Source organism: Eulemur rufifrons, chromosome 18 (assembly GCF_041146395.1).
Source record: "Eulemur rufifrons isolate Redbay chromosome 18, OSU_ERuf_1, whole genome shotgun sequence".
In the NCBI taxonomy this organism is placed as follows: Eukaryota; Metazoa; Chordata; class Mammalia; order Primates; family Lemuridae; genus Eulemur; species Eulemur rufifrons.
In genome coordinates, this window is record NC_091000.1 from 49,512,537 (window position 1) to 49,532,219 (window position 19,683).

Sequence of the window (19,683 nt, forward strand, 5' to 3'; positions counted from 1 at the left end):
ATATAACTGTTAGAAGCAATGGTGTGTTTGGGGAGTTATTAGATGACTAATCTAAGCTAAGGCACCCAGAAATGCCAAATCCTAGCCCAATCCACAGCCACTGGGCTCTGTTGCCGCATCAGAATCCTTTCCGTCCTATTTCAGAACAGGACTTTCAGTTGTCATGTTTTTTAAAATTTATTTTATGTATATTCTATAAGAGACAGGGTCTCACTCTGTCACCCAGACTGGAGTGCAATGGCACAGTCATAGCTCACTGCAACCTTGAACTCCTGGGCTCAGCAATTCTTCTGCCTCAGCCTTCCAAGTAGCCTCCAGGCATGTGCCACCATGCCTGGCTAATTTTTTAAATTTTTTTGTAGATATTGAAAGATCATGAAACTGCACTACTTTTTTGTAGCCCCCTCTGTGAAAGGTAGAAGACTAACACTTAAAGCACAGCTCAGTCAAAGCAAGTCTGAAAGATGAAAGTACTTAATTCAATCTATGAAGGTTGCAACTTTAAGTATAGTTGGAGAAACAAACAGCATATCAAACAGCCCTTTATAAAATTAATAAATGGCCAAAAAGTGGGAATGATAGTAGGGGAAATATATATAACTAGCCATTGCTCCTAGCTTGCTTTCCTATAATTGCTTACTACTCAGTAATCATATAGCTGATGGTCACAAAGATTCTTAGCTTTCTTCATTGCTCCCATAGATAACATCACCCTTGTGAAACCTAAGGCTAGTTTTTGAGATATCTTCCAGGCCCTGCATTCCAGGAATGAGTGACCCACCCAGATCTGTGGCCCAGACCAAGGAACTGACTCAACTGGTCTTGCAACCCCCACCCAGGAAATGACTCAGCACAAGGCTATTTATATACCCCATGGTTTCACCCCAAACCTAGACAATCAGCAGACCCAATTGCCTAGCCCTTTGCCTGCCAAACTATCATTAAAAATCCTTTCTCCCAAATTCTGGGAGAGATGGATTTGAGAACTTCCTCCCATCTCGTCACATGGCGCCTGTGATATTAAACTCTTTCTCTGTTGAAACACCTGCTGTCTCACTGTATTGGCTTCCTCTTGAGCAGTGGACAATGAACCCGGGAAGGCTGTAACACATATCCTTCAGGCACTTTTACATCAAATTTTTTATTTTATTTTTGAGACAAGGTCTTACTATGTTGCCCAGGCTACAGTTGCCATGTTTTTGGCTGAGGTTGTTCCCTGGTTAGCAGAGTATGATCTTGTTGCACATAGAGCCGACTGGAAATTCGGGGGAATTAGCATTCAGTGGGAGCAGCCCTCAACACCATTGGCACAAAGGTCTGGATGGAGATGCACTGCCATGTGTTCAGACACATAAAGATAATCTAAAGTTAGGTAGGTTCTTAGGTTTTCATAAAAAGAATTTCACTCTCTGTTTTGGCTATTAGAGAATATGTAACAGAACACCTGCACTGGATGTTTGCATTGACCAGCCTCATCACAAGTTTTTATTACAAAAAACATTGGCCAACCGTGGTGGCTCACATCTAGAATCCCCAGCACTTTGGGAGGCCAAGAGTTCCAGACCAGCCTGGGCAACATAGCAAGACCCCATTTCTACAAAAAAATAAAAAATAAAAAATTAGCCAGGCACGCTGGTGTGTACCTATAGTCCCAGCTACTCAGGAGGCTGAGGCAGGAGGATTGCTTGAGCTCAGTTCAAGGCTACAGTGAGCTATGATCAGGCCACTGCACTTCAGCCTGGGCTATAGAGCAAGACCCTGTCTCAAAAATAAATAAATAAAATAACATTGATGTAAAAGTGCCTAAGGGATATGTACCTGTTTGTTTCTCAACTACACTAACACCTACCTCTAGCTTTAACTGCAACCACCAAAGATTGGATTACGTACTTTCATCTTTCACAGACTCGCTTTGACTGAGCTGTGCTTTAGTGTTAGGCTTCTACCTTCCACAGAGGGGGCTGTAAGAAAGTAGTGTAGTTTCGTGATCCTCACTTGTATTTATTGTAGGAATGTTGTGAGGGATGTTAATAACATCACCTTATGGGGGGTTCCCTTCAGGAGGATGGGGGCGGGGGGGGGGGCGGATCTTCTCAGCCCTTAGAACCAGGAAAATCTATTCTGCTGAGCAACCGTTTCCATCCTTTGTGGATTTTGTGAATTGTGGAATGTAGCTTCTCAACCGGAATCCAGTTGACAGGAGTAGACTAAGGGCTGGAAATCAGAAGCCCCATTTAGAGACTGGGTCGCTGTCAGGAATTACTTTTTTAAAATGCTTTTTAAATTATTCTCTCAAAGTAATACACATAGTTTAAAAAGTCAAATAATGCAAGGCCTCTAGTGAGGAGGAGGCTACCAGTCCCTGTCGCCCCTTCCTCAATCATACTCTCAGAGGAAACCATTTGAATTCTTTTGTTTCTTTAGGTATTTATTTGCCCCTGTATTTCTAAATAATTTACATGTATTGCTAATTCTTTGCATTTTTTAATTTTAGGGTTCATTTTACTTCTTAATATAGATGAGGACTTGGCATTCTAACACTCCCCTTGCCTACCTCCATTTGCCCTCCTCTTCTTCTCTCAATATTAATTATGTCACAATTGTTGATTAAAACAATCGGATTATTTCACTATTTTTCATGGCCAAGTCACATGGTATGGTAGGGGATTGTATTTCTTTCCTTCCTTCCCTGTACAACTGTTTTCTCTGGAATGCTGTTGCTTTGTTTTTTTGCTTAATTTTCTGGATACCTATCACTGATTTATTCCCAAACTTTCCTCTGTATGTTTAACATCTCTAAATACAAGCACACACATCGTTGGCTTTCTTTATTCTGTTCCTTGTACTTTTTCCTCATCTTCTGTTGACTCTAGCTTTGTCAGTATGGGATTATGTATTTTATAGTTTACTGTCATTTTAATGGGGTTTAGAGAGAGGGAAAATAAATGGTTGTGTTCAATTAACATGTTTAACAAGAAATTGATGAAGGCCTCGTCTGGCAATGCTTAGAGCAGCGGTCCCCAATCTTTTTGGCACCAGGGACAGGCTTCATGGAAGACAATTCTTCATGGACTGGAGGCGGGTGGGGGAGGTGAAGCTCAGGTGGTGATGCGAGCAATGGGGAATGGCTTTGCTTACTCACTCTCTGCTCACCTGCTGTGTGCCCCCCTCACCCATTCGGCCTGGCCGGGTGGAGGAGGGTGGGCGGTGGCCAAGCGCTGCGGCCCGATCGGTAACAGGCCACAGACTGGTACTGGTCAACCACCCAGGGGTTGGGGACCGCAGGCTTAGAGAACCTTTGGTTAACATTTTACCTATAGAAGAGTAGCTTATAAAGCAGGCTAGACACAATGTTTTATTCAAATTCTATTTTGGCCTGGCACCAAAGTTGAAGGAGGTAAAATATAAGGTTCACATTGGGGCCCTGAGGCATTTTTATGCTAAGCCTTGAATTTTAAAGCAGTTTACCAAAGTTTTAACAGTTATTTTGTTTTCCTTTACTGTCCTTTCTAAGCTCATCCCTCCTAACACTTGTGTTTTCCCAGAAGAAATTAGAGATAAAGATTTGAATGCAAAGATATTATTGGAGAAGTGATATCAGGAACTAGCAACAGGGAAGGGAAAGAAGCCAATAAAAGATGTGCTATGAAGAAAGTCACCACTGCAGGTACAAGGAACTCTTAATCCTGTTGGGGAACCATTCTGGTAAATATACAACACATACCTCAGAGTTGTTCTAAGAGGTTCCAAGAGCTCAGATATTTATACACCAATTCCTATCCTTCTTGATTGACCTAACAACCCAATTAGCTAAAACCTAAAACTCAACTGAAATATCTTGAAGGTGGTAAGGTAGGAAGGGAGAAGTTTTTAAACAAAGCAAAGGTGCAAGGGCCCTAAGGCGGTGTGGTGAACATTTGCCGCTTTTTGGCTCATTAGAATTCTTTCTTAACACTTCAGTTATTTGGGGAAATATCTTGCCCATGGTACAGTCTTAAGGGAACTGTACATCAACTTTCCCCAAGAGTGGTAACTAAGCCAGGCTATGTCAATCGGACTGTTTCAGGGAACTTTGAATTTTATGTAAAGCGATAAAAGGAGAGAAAAGTCATTTCAGAGAACACCAAGACAATGCTGATTAGCACCTGTTGTAGGTCCTGAGAGTTGCCCTGGCTTCTGCTCCTTTGGAGCCACCACACTCTTCCAGTGAATTCCATTTTGTATGTTGTCAGCCAGAGTCAGTTTCTACTTCTTACTAACATCTCCATCCCATTTCTTCTTAAAATTTATCCCCAAAACCACCCCACACATGATCTCTAGGCAGCTACTAATAATCTGCATTATCATTACACTTTGCAGTTTTATAATGGAAAAAAAAAAGGACCAGGCACAGTGGCTCATGCTTGTAATACTAGCACTTTGGGAGGCTAAGGCAGGAAGATCACTGGAGCCCAGGAGTTCAAGGTTGCACTGAGCTATGATCTCACCACTGTACTCCAGGCTGGGCAACAGAGCAAGACCCTGTCTCAAAAACAAACGAAAAAAAACACTATTTGAGAACTCTTTGCCAAACCCAAAGTCACTAAGAATTTTTCCTATATTTCCTTCTAAAAGTTTTATAGTTTTAGCTACTACATTAACTTTTTTTTTTTTTAAGAGATAGGGTCTTCCTATGCTGCCCAGGCTGGTCTCAGACTCCTGGGTTCATACTTTGTAAAGGATATTCCTTACTCTGTCCTTCCTTCAAAACACAGTATTTATGGGAAATCCCTAATCTCACCCTACTCTTCCTTCTTATTTCTTTACATACTTTGTGCTACACCAGTATGTGAAATGTGTGAACAGAAAAGTTGAACAACTTTCAGCTACTCCTGGGTTTTTCACTGGACTTTCACCTGCCCCCCACTATGCTTCTCTAGAGGATCATCACCCATCATTTTAAGCTTCCAAGAAGAGTCTGACCCTACCAGCCAGTCGAGCCTTTAGCTGGCTAATAATCACTTGGGAAGCTTTTGGAAAACAGATTCTCATGCTCCATCCCAAAAACTATTCGGTAAGAATCTCAATAGTACCTACAGTGAACATGATGTACAACCAGGTTTAGGAATTAAACCCTCTCAATCTAAATGGGGATAAATTAATTTTACCCTTGTTTCTTCCAAAGATAATTAGCAGAGGACTAAAAAGAAAACAGTATAAAAGCATACAAATTTTCTATACAGATTCCTTATACTTCATTATTCCAAGTTATATACAGTGTTCAACAGAAGATTGAAGTTTATTAAGTCATATACACAAGTCATGTCTGACAACTGAGAAAATGTTATTTACATAAAACATCAGATTAAAAATACATAGTATCTGTATTTTAATACAATAAGGTCCCAGGATTCAAACAAGGAAGTTTGAGTGCAGAGTTTGCATTATGTAACTATGTACTCTACTATAAAGAACTATGGTGGATGTAAACTTTGGCAGTATATTTCTCAAGAGTCAAGTATTAATGAATTTCATATACATGGTTTTGCATCCGTAGAGGAAGATACAATTCTTTCAGCACATGTGCCAATTTCTGAATCTTCCACTTCAGAATCCTCACCAGTTTCCTCTTCAGAATCAAATTCCCGACTATCCGGTGATTCAAAGTTATTCAGAGGTCCACCATTCAGTCTCTTTTAAAGAATAAACCAAAAATTTTTTGTAAAAACTTTAAAACCTAAGTCCATTATCAGTATGCTTGATATGGCTGACCTTTGATGTTGTAATGAGATTCTTTTCATCTTGCTCCTCTAAATTCACTTATAAACAGTGTTATTTCTAAATCTCTACCATGCTAGGTCATATGCCAGCAAAGTCACAGTGTTAAGTAATTTACCCATTTTTTTAAAGCATTGAAATGGTTTCAGAGCATAATTTAAATTGGTACTTCTCTAGTGAGCTGCAGGGAAGAACCAGGTGTTCTACATTTCCAATCAGCTGTGGACCAATACTGTAAACGCAGTTAAGAGAGAGCTGCCACAATACTTCCAAATAAAAACTTCAAACATTAATTCTATCATAGTTCTAAAATGTAAGGCTGCAATTCAGTACACAAAAGTTTTGATTTACAGCAATCAAAAAGTTTTGATTTACATCTTCCTATCAGCAAGATGAATTTTTTGCAAACATAAATAAATCTTAAAACCATTTTTAGGCCAAATTTGGTAAAGTAACAGTCATCAGGCTAGTTCTTACAAATACATTAGCTACTTACAAACTTTTTTTTTCTTTAATTTTTTACCACTAGACCACCAGGAAACGTACAAACTTTTTAAAAGTCAGATAAAACCAGCAAACTTATTTAATGTGCCAATTAACAGTTTTATAAATGACAGTAATGTCATGCTGGTATTAAAGTTAAAATAAAAACTACATAAAAATATGTCAACTATGAAATAATTTTCCTTATCTTTCAGACATAAGTTAATTACTTTTAATAACTCTGTAAGACAATAGAGGTTCTTTTGCTTAATAATACTTAACAGTTATTGGACTCATATCTGCAAGTATTCCTTACAACTGTCCATCTGTTATAACTCATTTAATTCTCATGACAAACCTATAAAGTAGGCCTCATTACTTCCACTTTATAGATGAGGAAAATGAAGTCCTGACAGGATAAATTAACCCACTCTAATCAACAAACTTAATGGTGTTAGGCAGGAAGCTCAGACTCAAACCCAGGAAATCTGATTCCAAAGCCCAAACACTTACTGCTTATACTACCGCCTCAACTTTATAGAAAAAAAGATGATTTTATATATCAGGTGAATATTAAATTACCTACCTCTATTACCTCTGCCATATACTGTACATGTTCTGCTACTTCTGCCAATTCTTTATTCTCCTTTTTTAGGCGGGCAATTTCATTGTCCTTTTGTTCAATTTCTTTATAAAGCTATATAACATAAATAAAGTTCAATATTCCATAGAATACATATGGTTATGCTATTAATCAAGTTACATGCTTCAATGTATATAACTGATAGACATGTTTCAACAGCATTCATTCTTTACAATAATTCTGGGAACAGAGTTGCCTTTCTACTTAAACTTTTCCTATGCCAATATTAAAGCTAGTTTATATTTCTCTAATCAAATATGCTAAGCAGCAAAACAATCCTGTAATTTTTAAAAATGGTACAAATTATACTCAATACATACTTTCTCATTTTCCTTAAGTGCTTCATAGAGAACCTTCCTCCGCTTTTCTGCCATTTCTTTCCAATATTGAGAGGATGGATTTTCTAAAATGAAGATTTTTGCAACGTTTTTGATTACACAAATTTGTATTTAACATTTACATTTTTGAAAAGTCCAGATCATTTATTTTGTACATTGCCCTTAATTTTGGACTTCTGTTTCCATGATTAGATTCAAACTAAACATCTTTGGCAGGAATACTGTATAAGTATGTTGTATCCTCAGCGTATCATCAGGAAGCACACATCAATTTGTCACAATACTAGAGACGTTAAATTTTATTAAGATGCTATCTACCAGATTTCTCCCTTCTAAAGACATCTTTTAACTTCAGTAATTAATAAAGGATCTATGGGCCGGGCGCGGTGGCTCACGCCTGTAATCCTAGCACTCTGGGTGGATCGCTCGAGGTCAGGAGTTCGAGACCAGCCTGAGCAAGAGTGAGACCCCGTCTCTACTAAAAATAGAAAGAAATTATATGGACAACTAAAATATATATATACAAAAAATTAGCCGGGCATGGTGGCGCATGCCTGTAGTCCCAGCTACTCGAGAGGCTGAGGCAGTAGGATCGCTTAAGCCCAGGAGTTTGAGGTTGCTGTGAGCTAGACTGATGCCACGGCACTCACTCTAGCCCGGGCAACAAAGCGAGACTCTGTCTCAAAAAAAAAAAAAAAAAAAAAAAAAAAATAAACGATCTATGGAGTAAAATCTTTTGAGTTTGTGTAAGTACTCTGTTCCCCAACAACTTTTTACCCAATTTTAACTCCATTGGTATTTCTGGCTTAAATATTACTATTCACTAGTACTTCTATTTTGGATGAAAAACAGCAATTTTTTAATTTATGTAATTCTTAATAACATATAGTAGTTGGCATTATTCTGTAAAAAGAACTTCGGTATGGATTCGTAAGTCCTTTTTTTTAAAATCAATGTATTATAATTCATTCTTGTCATTATTCTTTTTTATGAGACAGAGTCTCGCTCTGCTGCCTCTGGCTGGAGTACGGTGGAGTTTTCATAGCTCACTATAACCTCAAACTCCTGGGCTCAAGTGATCTTCCTGCCTCTGCCTCCCAAATAGCTGGGACAACAGGTGCATGCCACCACGGCCGGCTAATTTTTCTATTTTTTGTAGAGATGAGGTCTAACTCTTGCTGAGGCTGACCTTAAGTGATCCACCTGCCTCAGCCTCCCAGAGTGCTAGGATTACAGGCGTGAGCCACTGTGCCTGGCCTTCATTATTCATTTTGATGCTCTAACTTTCCCAAATGTAGTCAGTGGGAATCCTTTCAAGATGACTTTTGTGTTCTTTAAGCATGTCCATCAGTTAATGAGTACTTTTTTATTTTCTGACATGATATTACAGGATAATCCTATAATTTCGCTGCCCCAGACACAGAATCGGCAATTTCACCAAGGAGCTTCACTGAAAGACAGTGTTTACAAACCAAAACCTGGATGCCTGGTGTGCTCCTTGCTACTGGGGTATCATTGGTTTCTAGGATCTTTCAGTGGCAGAGCTAAGAAATGTAGTACTTTTTAAAAAAAAAAAAAATCAGTTCATACTGATAACCCCAATTCCAATTCAATAACACAGTTCTTCATTTCCTTCACCATTCCATATTTGCATTTCTATTCACCATATTATTATATGAACCTAGCTCCCAACAACATCAACATATTACTCATTTGCTCAGTCCTAAAATATATACAATTTTTTCAAAATTACTACAAATACTACTGCCAATAAATTTAATAAAGTTCTTTTAATTTTTAATAACATATCCCACTGAGGGTCTGTGGTCAGAGTTCTGTGTTCAGGTTACAGGGATAATTTTTTCATCTGTGGTTTTACTAGCAATATAATATATAGTTGTTTCTTTTGATATTTAACTTTAGTAGTTATTTTTAACCAATTATTTTTAACCAGTTATTTTTAACCAACTTTATTTTTAACCAATCCTTATTGATTTAATTTTAACCAAATCAGACATGAGTTCACAAATCCTGTTGTTTATTCTACAATATTATCAAAGAACCTCCTTATTTCTATCCAGTTAACCTTGCCTAATAAAACCCTACTGTCGGCCAGACCTGGGTGGCACAGGCCTGTAGTTCTAGCTACTTGGGAGACTAAGGGAGGAGTATTGCTTGAGCCCAGCAGTTCAAGGCTGCAGTGAGCTATGACTGGGCCACTGCACTTCAGCCAGGGTGACAGGGCAAGACCCTGTCTCAAGGGGGAAAAAAAAATCCTACTGCCTACTTGCTTTCTTCCGTACTGTTTTCCAAGCAACTCAGAACGAGCCCAAATGTTACTGTGACCTTGAGCAAATCAATTTTCCCATCAGTAATTAACATCCAATGATCTATAATTAGTACAGAAGTAATAATCTTCATAATGGTTATAAAACATTAGCTTCTTTTGATTTCTACCACCATTCCACTAAAAACTAGTATTTAATACAATTATAATGCTTCTCATTCATCTCCACCCCCTTTACTTCATTCACGTTTTTATTAGCTCCATTATTTCATATTCTCCTGGAATATCCAAATTCCTTTCATACTTCAAGTTTATTCTCTAAACACTTTTCTTCTAAAAAGCCTATTTCCAGGTCTTATAAACTCTTACAAGGCAAACCAATATCAAAGCTGCCATATTAATCACAATCCTTTTCCCTAATATCATCCACACTTTGATCTTGCCAAACAAATGGTTACTTATTTCCTGATGTTGAGGAAAAAAAGAAAAAAAAAAACCACAAATGGTTACACCCATTCAAATTTATAGTGTTTGCATATTTACAATCATAGCAATTTTTAAAGTATTGACAAATAGTATCCCCAGATTAAGAGGTTATAGGTAGAATTCTTAACAATATTAACAAAGTTTACCTTACAATTTAAAATTTTAAGACAAAAGTTATATATATTTTTTCATACCTTTAACCATAAGATCAAATGCTTCTTGGGTGACTTTTCCAAGATTTTTATTTTCACTGTATTCTGGGTCAATAACAACTTCAGAGCTGGAAGTCTTAGATGTTATTTGGTCATTCCAGTGTTTCCTTTTGGATAAGCCTTTGGTTAACTATAATGGAAACATTTATCAATCATATTACTTTGATTTAATGAAGAAGAAAGCTGGGTGGTTTTGTCATTTATGTATTTAAAAAAGAGAACTAATGAACAAGTCAATCCCATTTACAATAAGGTACAAAATAAAATACCTATTAACACATTTAACCAAGGTGAAAGATATCTACAAAGAAAACCACAAAACAAGAAAGAAATTGTGTATAACACAAATTGAAAAACACCCCATGCTCCTGGATTAGAATAATCAATATCATTAAAATAACCGTACTGTCCAAAGCAATCTATAGATTCAATGCAATTCCTATCAAAATACCAACGTTATTTGTAGAAGTATTAGAAAAAATGATCCTAAAATTCATATGGAACCAAAAATGAGCTTGAATAGCCAAAGCAATCATAGGCAAAAAGAACAAAGCTGGAGGCATCACATTACTTGACTTCAAATTATATTACAAGACTATGGTAACCAAAACAGCATAGTACTGGTATAAAAATACACACACACATTAATGGAACAGAAAAGAGAACCCAGAAATAAAGCCACATACCTACACCCAACTGATCTTTGACAAAATCAACAAAAACATACACTTGGGAAAGGACATCCTGTTCAATAAATGGTGCTAGGAAAACAGGATAGCCACATGCAGAAGAATGAAACCCACATCTCTCACCATATACAAAAATTAACTCAAGATGGATTGAGGACTTAAATGTAGGACCTGAAACTATAAAAATTCTAGAAGAAAATTTAGGAAACACTCTTCTGGGCACTGGCCTAGGCAAAGAATTCATGATTAAGACCTCAAAAGCAAATTCAACAAGAACAAAAATAGACAAAAGAGACTTAAACTAAAAAGCTTCTGCACAGCAAAAGAAATAATCAACAGAACCAACAGACAAACCACATAATGGGAGAAAATATTTGCAAACTATGCATGCAACAAAGTTCTAATATCCAAAACCTACAAGAAGCTCAACTCAATAAAACAACCCCATTAAAAAGTGAGCAAATGACATGAACATTTTTCAAAAGACATACAAATGGCCAATAAGCATAAGAAAAAAAGCTCAACATCACTAATCAGAGAAATGCAAACTAAAATCACAATGAGATATCATCCACCACCAGTCAGAATGGCTATTATCAAAAAGTCAAGAGGCCAGGCCTGGTGGCTCACGCCTGTAATCCTAGCATTCTGGTAGGCTGAGGCAGGTGGATTGCTTGAGCTCAGGAGTTCAAGACCAGCCTGAGCAAGAGCGAGACCCCTGTCTCAAAAAATAACAGACGTTGGCGAGGATGCAGAGAAAAGAAAATGCTTATACACTATTGGTGGGAATGTAAACTAGTACAACCTCTATGGAAAACAATATGGAGATTTCTCAAAGAACTGAAAATAGAATTACCATTCAATCCAACAATCCCACTACTGGGTATCTACCCAAAGGGAAACAAATCATTATATCAAAAAGACACCTGCACTCATTTGTTTATCACAGTACCATTCACAATAGCAAAGATGTGGAATCAACCTAAGTGTCCGTCAATGGATGACTTGATACAGAAAATGTAGTGGGTGTGTGTGTGTGTACATACATATATATATACACATGTGTGTACACACACACCATGGAATACTACTCAGCCATAAAAAAGAATGAAATCATGTCTTTTACAGCAACACAGATGGAACTGGAGGCCATTATCTTAAGTGAAATAACTCAGAAACAAAAAGTCAAATACTGCACATTCTCACATATAAGTGAGAGCCAAACAATGTGTACACATGGTCATAGAGAGGAATAATAAACATTGGAGATTTGAAAGGGTAAGAGGGTGAGAAAGTAGGGTGGGATGAAAAATTACTTAATGGGTACCATGTACACTATTTGGGTGATGGTTACACTAAAAGCCTAAGCTTCACCACTATGCATTATATCCATCTAACAAAACTGCACTTACACACCCTAAATCTATTTAAAAAAAAAATAAAAGGAAAAGAAAAAAGAAATAAAGTACGCTTACCAAAAAAAAAAAAAAAAAGAGAGAGAGAGAACTCATGTATCTGTATCTTTTTGACATCTTTGGATCTTTTAAAAAGTTATACAATTTGTCCAATAAAATGTATAGTAACATTTTAGAAATTTTATTTGCAACAACTATTTTGGATTAGACTTGGGTCTAAGGTTTACCTGAAATTATTTTTATTGTATTTAAATACAGTATCATGGAAAAGTAATATTTTCAATCTGTAAAAGTATAGACATGCTCATCCATGATTTCATCATTTACACATAGCGGTAAATGAAAGAATCTCAAAACATCAAACATTACTGGAATTATTACATCATTCCAGTTCTACTACAGGTATTCACAGCAATTTTGATATTCCTAACTTTAATAATTAAAACAAAAATCACCTCTTTGGGGAATATGTAATTGTTGTTCTTAAATCATTTCCAAATTTCAACAACTTATATATTTTGACCGAGAAAATCTTAAAAATATTTTTAATGTAGATGTAGTCTCACTTGTACTCCATTTTAGCCCTTAAATACATACCTCATTTTCTCTTCCAACAAGAGATCCAGCTACAGAAGGCTGAATCATCTTCAGAGTTCTTCTTGGGACAGGACTGTTCTAAAAGTCAAGATAATTCATTATCTGGTTACTGAGATTCTATATAATTATTTAGTTACTGAATTTTTATATAGTTAATTTTAGTCCTATTCTAATTTGGAAAAAAACCCACTAAGAATACCAATATTTAATCTGCTATATAATTTTATAATATTACATATGAACAAGACACTGGCTTAGTCCACTGGCAAACTTGTTATTTCCCAAAATTAAACTAAAGTATGAAGAAATTCCTTTAGAATGGATCATATCATCCAAACTAGACACAAACAAGTAATGTTTTCTCTCAATATATGCTCTTGCTATAATCATTGTCAATTAATCACATCTAGTTAAAACAAATATAACCAAATTTCTCTGCTCAAATTAATAGTTCAAACCATGTATAAAATTCCAGTATGATAGGAATATCTGTATTCTCTTTTTTTTTTTTTTTTTTTGAGACAGAGTCTCACTCTGTTGCCCAGGCTAGAGTGAGTGCCGTGGCATCAGCCTAGCTCACAGCAACCTCAAACTCCTGAGCTCAAGCGATCCTCCTGTCTCAGCCTCCCGAGTAGCTGGGACTACAGGCATGTGCCACCATGCCCGGCTAATTTTTTCTATATATATTTTAGCTGTCCATATAATTTCTTTCTATTTTTAGTAGAGATGGGGTCTCGCTCTTGCTCAGGCTGGTCTCGAACTCCTGAGCTCAAACGATCCGCCCACCTCGGCCTCCCAGAGTGCTAGGATTACAGGCGTGAGCCACCGCGCCCGGCCTGTATTCTCTTTAAAAAGATCTTCTACGCAGAAACTAGAAACTTAGAGGCACTCTACTTTCATAAATCCAAATATCATAACATTTATAGTATGAATTCACAAAAAAGGTAAATTGGGGGAAAAGATTCATCATTTACACTGCAAAATACTTATCACGAATATCCCCATACAGTTTCATACATTTCCACCAAAGGAATATAATTTTCAAGAACATACTTTGCACAAAACCAGTACACGTGAAACAGACATTCCACCTCAACAACTACCTAATTGTAGAAGTAGTTCTGTTTCAAGCCCATTCATGAGAAGACAGTTAAAATGTCAGTGCTTGAGGCATACTAAAATACTCTAAAATGCCCAAGCTATTGTTTTGGGGGAAAAATATTGCCTTCCTTATAATATGTAAATACCTTCCTGTATATTTCCTGATCTGAAAGCTCTATTTTTGCAAAAAATCATTAGTTATACTGCCACCATGGGATAGCAAACAATGGTGAATACTCAAACAAGGTTAGCCAGAACATGATACTGTAGCAGCGTGAGAAAGTTACTGACTCCACACTATACTTCACATGAGAAGAGTTCACCTTTCCCACGGTAAAATTTCTATTGCTGATTATTATCTCACTATTTAACTGAAGGACAAATGCCAGCTACTGTGAGAACAAATATTACAGCAACATTTCAGAAATAATTTAGATTATAGATTAGTTAACAGTCTCCAGACAAATAGAAGAAAATATAATTTTGCAACCTTAATAATAGGAGGTGTTAATTCATTTAAATGCTTGCTGTTAATAATGGTCAAAGAAGTCAGCTAAGTTACAAAGTTACTGCCACAGGAAAAAAATAACCATTTCTAAGATTTAACTTTTATACATGTAAGCTTTATAGATTCTGGCCTTAAAATAAATGTAATGTTATTATTATTATTATTTTCTTGTACAGGTTATGCATTGGAATAATAGACTTTTGAAGCCAGGAAGTTTCTTATATGTTAATGGGTCTTAACCTTTTTAGAAAACAATTTATTATTCTGTGAACCTTCTCCCCAAAAAATGTACACAAAAGTACACTCACACAGAATTTTGCACACAACTGGAAAAGATCTAGTTCTAGTTCAATTCCCTCATTTCACAGATGAGTTAAACTGACACCGAAATGCTAACTAATCTATTCAAGGTCTCAGTTTTGGAGATAGAACCAAAATCAAATAGAAATCAGTTCCCTTTATATTGAAGATAGTTTTATTTTGTGGTTTTTGAGACAGAGTCTCCCTCTGTTGCCAGGACTAGAGGGCAGTGGCACAATCATAGCTCACTGCAGCCTCAAACTCCTGGGCTCAAATGATCCTCCTGCTTCAGCCTCCCCAGTTTCCCAAGTAGCTAGGACTACAGGTACACGCCACTATGCTATGCTAATTTTTTTCTTTTAGTTTTTTATAGATCGGGTCTCATTATGTTGTCTAGGCTGGTCTTGAACTCCTGGTCTCAAGAGATTCTCCCACCTCAGCCTCCCAAAGTGCTGGGATTACAGGCGTGAACGACCATGCCTGGCCTGAAGATTGTTTTAGTGTAGCTAGTAAACATTAGACTTTTTTTTTTTTAATGTAAAGATCTGCTGGAATTACATAAATTATTTGGCTGTGATTTGCTTCAAAATAATCCACTGAAGGAAGAGGGGGTAAATGAGGATATAGATGAAACCAGATTGGCCATATACTGATAACTAATGAAGCTGGGAAAACAAATTATTATCCTACTACTGATTCTAGTTTTAAATATTTGAAAATTTTCATAACAAAAAGTTTAAATACATACAAAGCACAGTGGTACAATATATATCGTTATGATAAATGGAAGCAGATGGAATCAAATTCAAAAACTGTCAACAAGAATTATAATTCAAGAAAAATAATGTAAAGATTTTGAGAAAAGCAAGACAAACAAAAACAATCCATCAAAAGGCACTTCCTTATACTTATCAATGGGTTTTATTTCCTCTGCTTAATTCAAATCTGCAAATTGATAGCTTTCCTGAAGATGTAGAACAATTAATTTCCAGGATACTCAGACAGTTTAAGTTGTGTGATAGGACCTAGCTAAACTGTAAATTTATTTAGAACCATAAAGATAAACCCAGTCAAAATTACAAACTCAAAACTAAACAAGCTCTACCCTATTGTTATAAGAATAAATGCTTGCAATATTTTCAGTAAAGGCCAGGCACGGTGGCTCACACCTGTAATCCTAGCACTCTGAGAAGCCAAAGCGGGAGGATCACACGAGGTCAGGAGTTCAAGACCAGCCTGAGCCAAGAGCGAGACCCCGTCTCTACTAAAAATGGAAAGAAATTATCCGGACAGCTAAAAATATATATAGAAAAAAAATTAGCCGGGCGTGGTGGTATGCCCGTAGTCCCAGCTACTTGGTAGGCTGAGGCAGAAAGATTGCTTGAGCCCAGGAGTTTGAGGTTGCTGTGAGCTAGGCTGACGCCATGGCACTCTGGCCGGGGCAACAGAGTGAGACTCTGTCCAAAAAAAAAAAAAAAAAGAGTAAAAACTTAGAAAAAAATTTTAATGTAAAATTAAATGTAATGTAAAACTCATACTCGGAAAACTACAAGATGTTGTTGAAAGAAATTAAAGACCAAAATAAAAGATATCCCATATTCTTGGGTGAGACTTAATATTCAACCATAATTAATTTTTTTAAAGTTCTCTATTGTTACTTGTCTTCTGATTAAAAATCCAGTAACTCTACTCAGGACATGAGTACAAAAGCCCAGATTTCATCACTACACAATATATACATGTAAAGGAACTCAACTTGTATCCTCTACTTTTATTAAATTTTTTTTGAAAAAAAGGAAAAATTCAGCAAATCAAGGTTCAAAGAAATTATAGCCAGGTTAAACTTGGCTAAATTATGTTAAAATACTTTTAACCATATGTTTCCTATAAAAGATTAAAGTTATTCTATCACATACCTTTACATTCTCTTTGCTTCCTTCTTGTTTCTGCTTCATACTGGAATTCATTACACAGGTTGAGGAGCACAAAAGACTAGTAATTAAAAAACAGAACATGGTTTGCACCTGAAGGTGGAGTCTAGATTTTTCTTGATGAAAGTACTTACGAGTACAAAAGTCATACTACTATGTGGTAGAACTATTATGTTTTCTCACTCAACTCAAACTTAGCCTGTCAGTGACTAGGGTGACCAACATTAGTAACGTTCAATATCTATACTTTATACATACACACACACAATAATTATGGCTGAAAAAAATCTTGCTACAAAAAGGAAATTAAGTATTTTAACAAATTTACAAACCATAGTGTCCTGAATTAAATACAGGGCTCTCGAAGATCTAAGAAATGGTCACCATGAAAAGCAAAACACACAGATACTTGGGTATGCCCAAATCCATTCCTAATAGCATCTTAACTTGGCAGTTTTAAAGGCAGATTTAAGCTATGATTTTATTATCGTATTGGCCCTGGCAATAACTTAACAGTGACTTAATATCCAGTCAAACGAGATTGTGCATTTATGTTTGTAGGAAATGTTTACTCACAAACATGAACTGAAGGACTAGCAAACAAGGATGAGGGAGCAGGAGATAAAGGCACATATAATGTGGTTAACTAGACCACTGGGCCAGATTCACTCCAAACTCAACATCTGAATCCCCCTGCCATGTCTGTGCCTTGCTAAGAGATCTCCCTGATTTTTGTGGCCATGTCTTCAGTTAGTGCAGTGGCTTTCAAACTTTGACCCACTTCTTGTATTAATACATTTTACGCTGTGCCCTAGCACACGTGCAAACGAAAAAGCTTAAGAAACAAAACTTAATCTAATTGTATGCAGTGCATCCTATTTTCTATTCTATTTCATGTTAAGAAAATGTTGGTTGGAACCCATTAAGCATAGCCAGGGCAATGTTTTTCAAACTGCGGGTCGTGTGCCGGGATCCCAAAATCATTTAGTAGGTCATGAGCAACCCCGTTTAAAAAAATGCCACTGAACAGAATGGAAGAGACGAGAAAATATCAGAGCGCACTGCATGTGAGAAATAAGTACTGCTTCGTGAAATGTGTAATTTAGTTAGGTGGCTGCGTTCTAAATTGCGACATAAAATGTGCTTTAGTATGAAAAAAATTGAAAGCCACTGATCAAGTAAGTCTAATCCTTCCCAAGTTTACTACACCCGTGTCAGCAACCTTGCACCCTTGCTTTTTATACTCTAGTCTTTTAAACTACCAGTTTAAAAACCCTTATAGGACAAGGTCCAAGGAAGCGCGGATGCACAGGCGAAACCAGTGTCACCAACACGAGTATCTTTTTTTAAAGGCAGATGCAGGATTCAGCGACCTTTTCCCATAGGTCAAGTTTACGGATCCCCTTAAATCACGACCAGTTACTGAACTGGCAAGAGGCAGTCCTATACTCGGCTGCACCACCCCAAACCGGGACTCAGCGGGCGGGTCTCGGAGGCCCAGTGCCCAGCGAGGGGGCGGGCAAGGCGACCCGCGCGCCGGAGCCCACCAACTGCTGCGCGCGCCTCGGACGGCGCCCGCCAGCCAATAGAGAGCGCGGAAGCGAAAGCGCGCCAAAATCGAGCCAGCCAATGGGACAATCCCTAGCCACATCACCCTCCCCCGCCCAGGCTCCCGCGACCGTTCAACAATCACTTTTATCCTGGCCGCGGCCCCGCAGCTATCAAAGTGCGCGGCTTCAGGTTGGCAGGAGTGAAAGCGGATGGCCTAGAAGCCGTACATCTTGCGCTCCTGCATGCCCACGTCCTGCCACCCCTCTCATACTTACTGGGATGATACGCTCAACCCTGTAGCAAAGACAGGCAGCTGTGGCGGCGGCGCCTCGGGCAACGTCCACAGCCAACCTACGTTGGTCCCCCCAGTCGCTGGAGAACTAGCGCGCTGCAGTAAAGCCTTATCAACTCCGTTCGTCCGCTCCCGGACGACCACGTGACTTCCTGGCGCAAGGCGAAGGGCGGGGCCCGCCAGAATCTGGCGAATCGACTCTCGCCTTTGCTGCTTCGGCCCCGCCCCTTCCTGCGCCTGCGCAGTAACCGATAGCACGTCCCTGAAAGCGGAGGCAGACGATTTTCTGCGGGAGGGGAGGTCAGTGCCCTCTGACCCTGCCCTTCAACCCTACTCTTGGAACTTCCTTTTGCCCTTGACGAGAGCGTGGGGTGGGGCACTCTGTTCTCATTGGATATTAACGCCGGGAGAACAAAATATTGTATGTATAGTATGTAACTTATATTTGTGTATAGCCCCGGTTCCGCGGACTCCTAGTTCTGTTTTTTTGTTGTTGGGGGGGCGTTTGGCTTTTTTTTTTTTTTTTTTTTTTTTTTTTTTGAGACGGAGTCTTGCTCTGTTGTCTGTGCTAAAGTGCAGTAGCGTCAGCCCAGCTCACAGCAACCTCAAACTCCTGGGCTCAAGCGATCCTTCCTGCCTCAGTCTTCTGAATAACTGGGACTACAGACCGGAGCCACCACCCCCGGCTAATTTTTTCTATTTTTAGTACAGACGGGTCCTGCTTTTGCTCAGGCTGGGTTTGAACTCTCAGCTCAAGCGATCCTCCCGCGTCGGCCTCCCAGAGTGCTGGGATTACAGGAGTGAGACACTGTGCCCGGCCAGGACGCCTAGTTGTATTAAGAGCTTTTATACTTTGGCTTTTTCATATTTTGACTATTGGTGTGATGCCGTAAGAGTTGCTCCGGAAGACGTAATTCGGTGATCAATTAATCCTACAACTAGTCCTTGAACGCCTAATAGTACTAAGTACTGTTCTAGGAACTGAAAATACAACTGCCATTGCATTTTGAAGAAGTAGGAAAACCTTAATAATAATTGTGCGTAGACTTTTTTTAATTGTATGAAATTCTCGGATAAATGCTCTGTAAACAGT

The 19,683-nt window shown here is 38.0% G+C and overlaps 2 protein-coding genes across 3 annotated transcripts in view; both read right to left on the reverse strand.

Moving 5' to 3' along the window:
* Window positions 1-19,683, reverse strand: part of ALDH5A1 (aldehyde dehydrogenase 5 family member A1) — a 277,572-nt gene that overhangs the window by 37,070 nt on the left and 220,819 nt on the right. The window lies entirely within an intron of this gene.
* On the reverse strand, window positions 5,211-18,738 carry GMNN (geminin DNA replication inhibitor). Of its 2 annotated transcripts, none has more exons than XM_069493316.1 (7): window positions 18,650-18,738; window positions 16,733-16,808; window positions 12,908-12,985; window positions 10,189-10,336; window positions 7,204-7,286; window positions 6,827-6,937; window positions 5,211-5,672 (listed from the first exon to the last, which is right to left on the reverse strand). In XM_069493316.1, exons 2-7 carry the CDS (start codon window positions 16,781-16,783, stop codon window positions 5,511-5,513), a joined length of 633 nt encoding a protein of 210 aa, XP_069349417.1. In that variant the 5' UTR covers window positions 16,784-16,808; window positions 18,650-18,738; the 3' UTR covers window positions 5,211-5,510. The 2 variants fall into 2 exon arrangements, with proteins under 2 accessions (XP_069349417.1, XP_069349416.1); XM_069493315.1 differs by having other exon boundaries at window positions 18,574-18,738.

Coding starts and splice junctions, on each gene's coding strand:
- GMNN (XM_069493316.1), bottom strand. CDS start 16,783: ATGAATTCCAGTATGAAGCAGAAACAAGAAGGAAGCAAAGAGAATGTA. Junction 12,986..16,732: donor GAAGCAAAGAGAATGTAAAG/GTATGTGATAGA, acceptor CTTGACTTTTAG/AACAGTCCTGTCCCAAGAAG. Junction 6,938..7,203: donor CACTTAAGGAAAATGAGAAA/GTATGTATTGAG, acceptor TATGTTATATAG/CTTTATAAAGAAATTGAACA.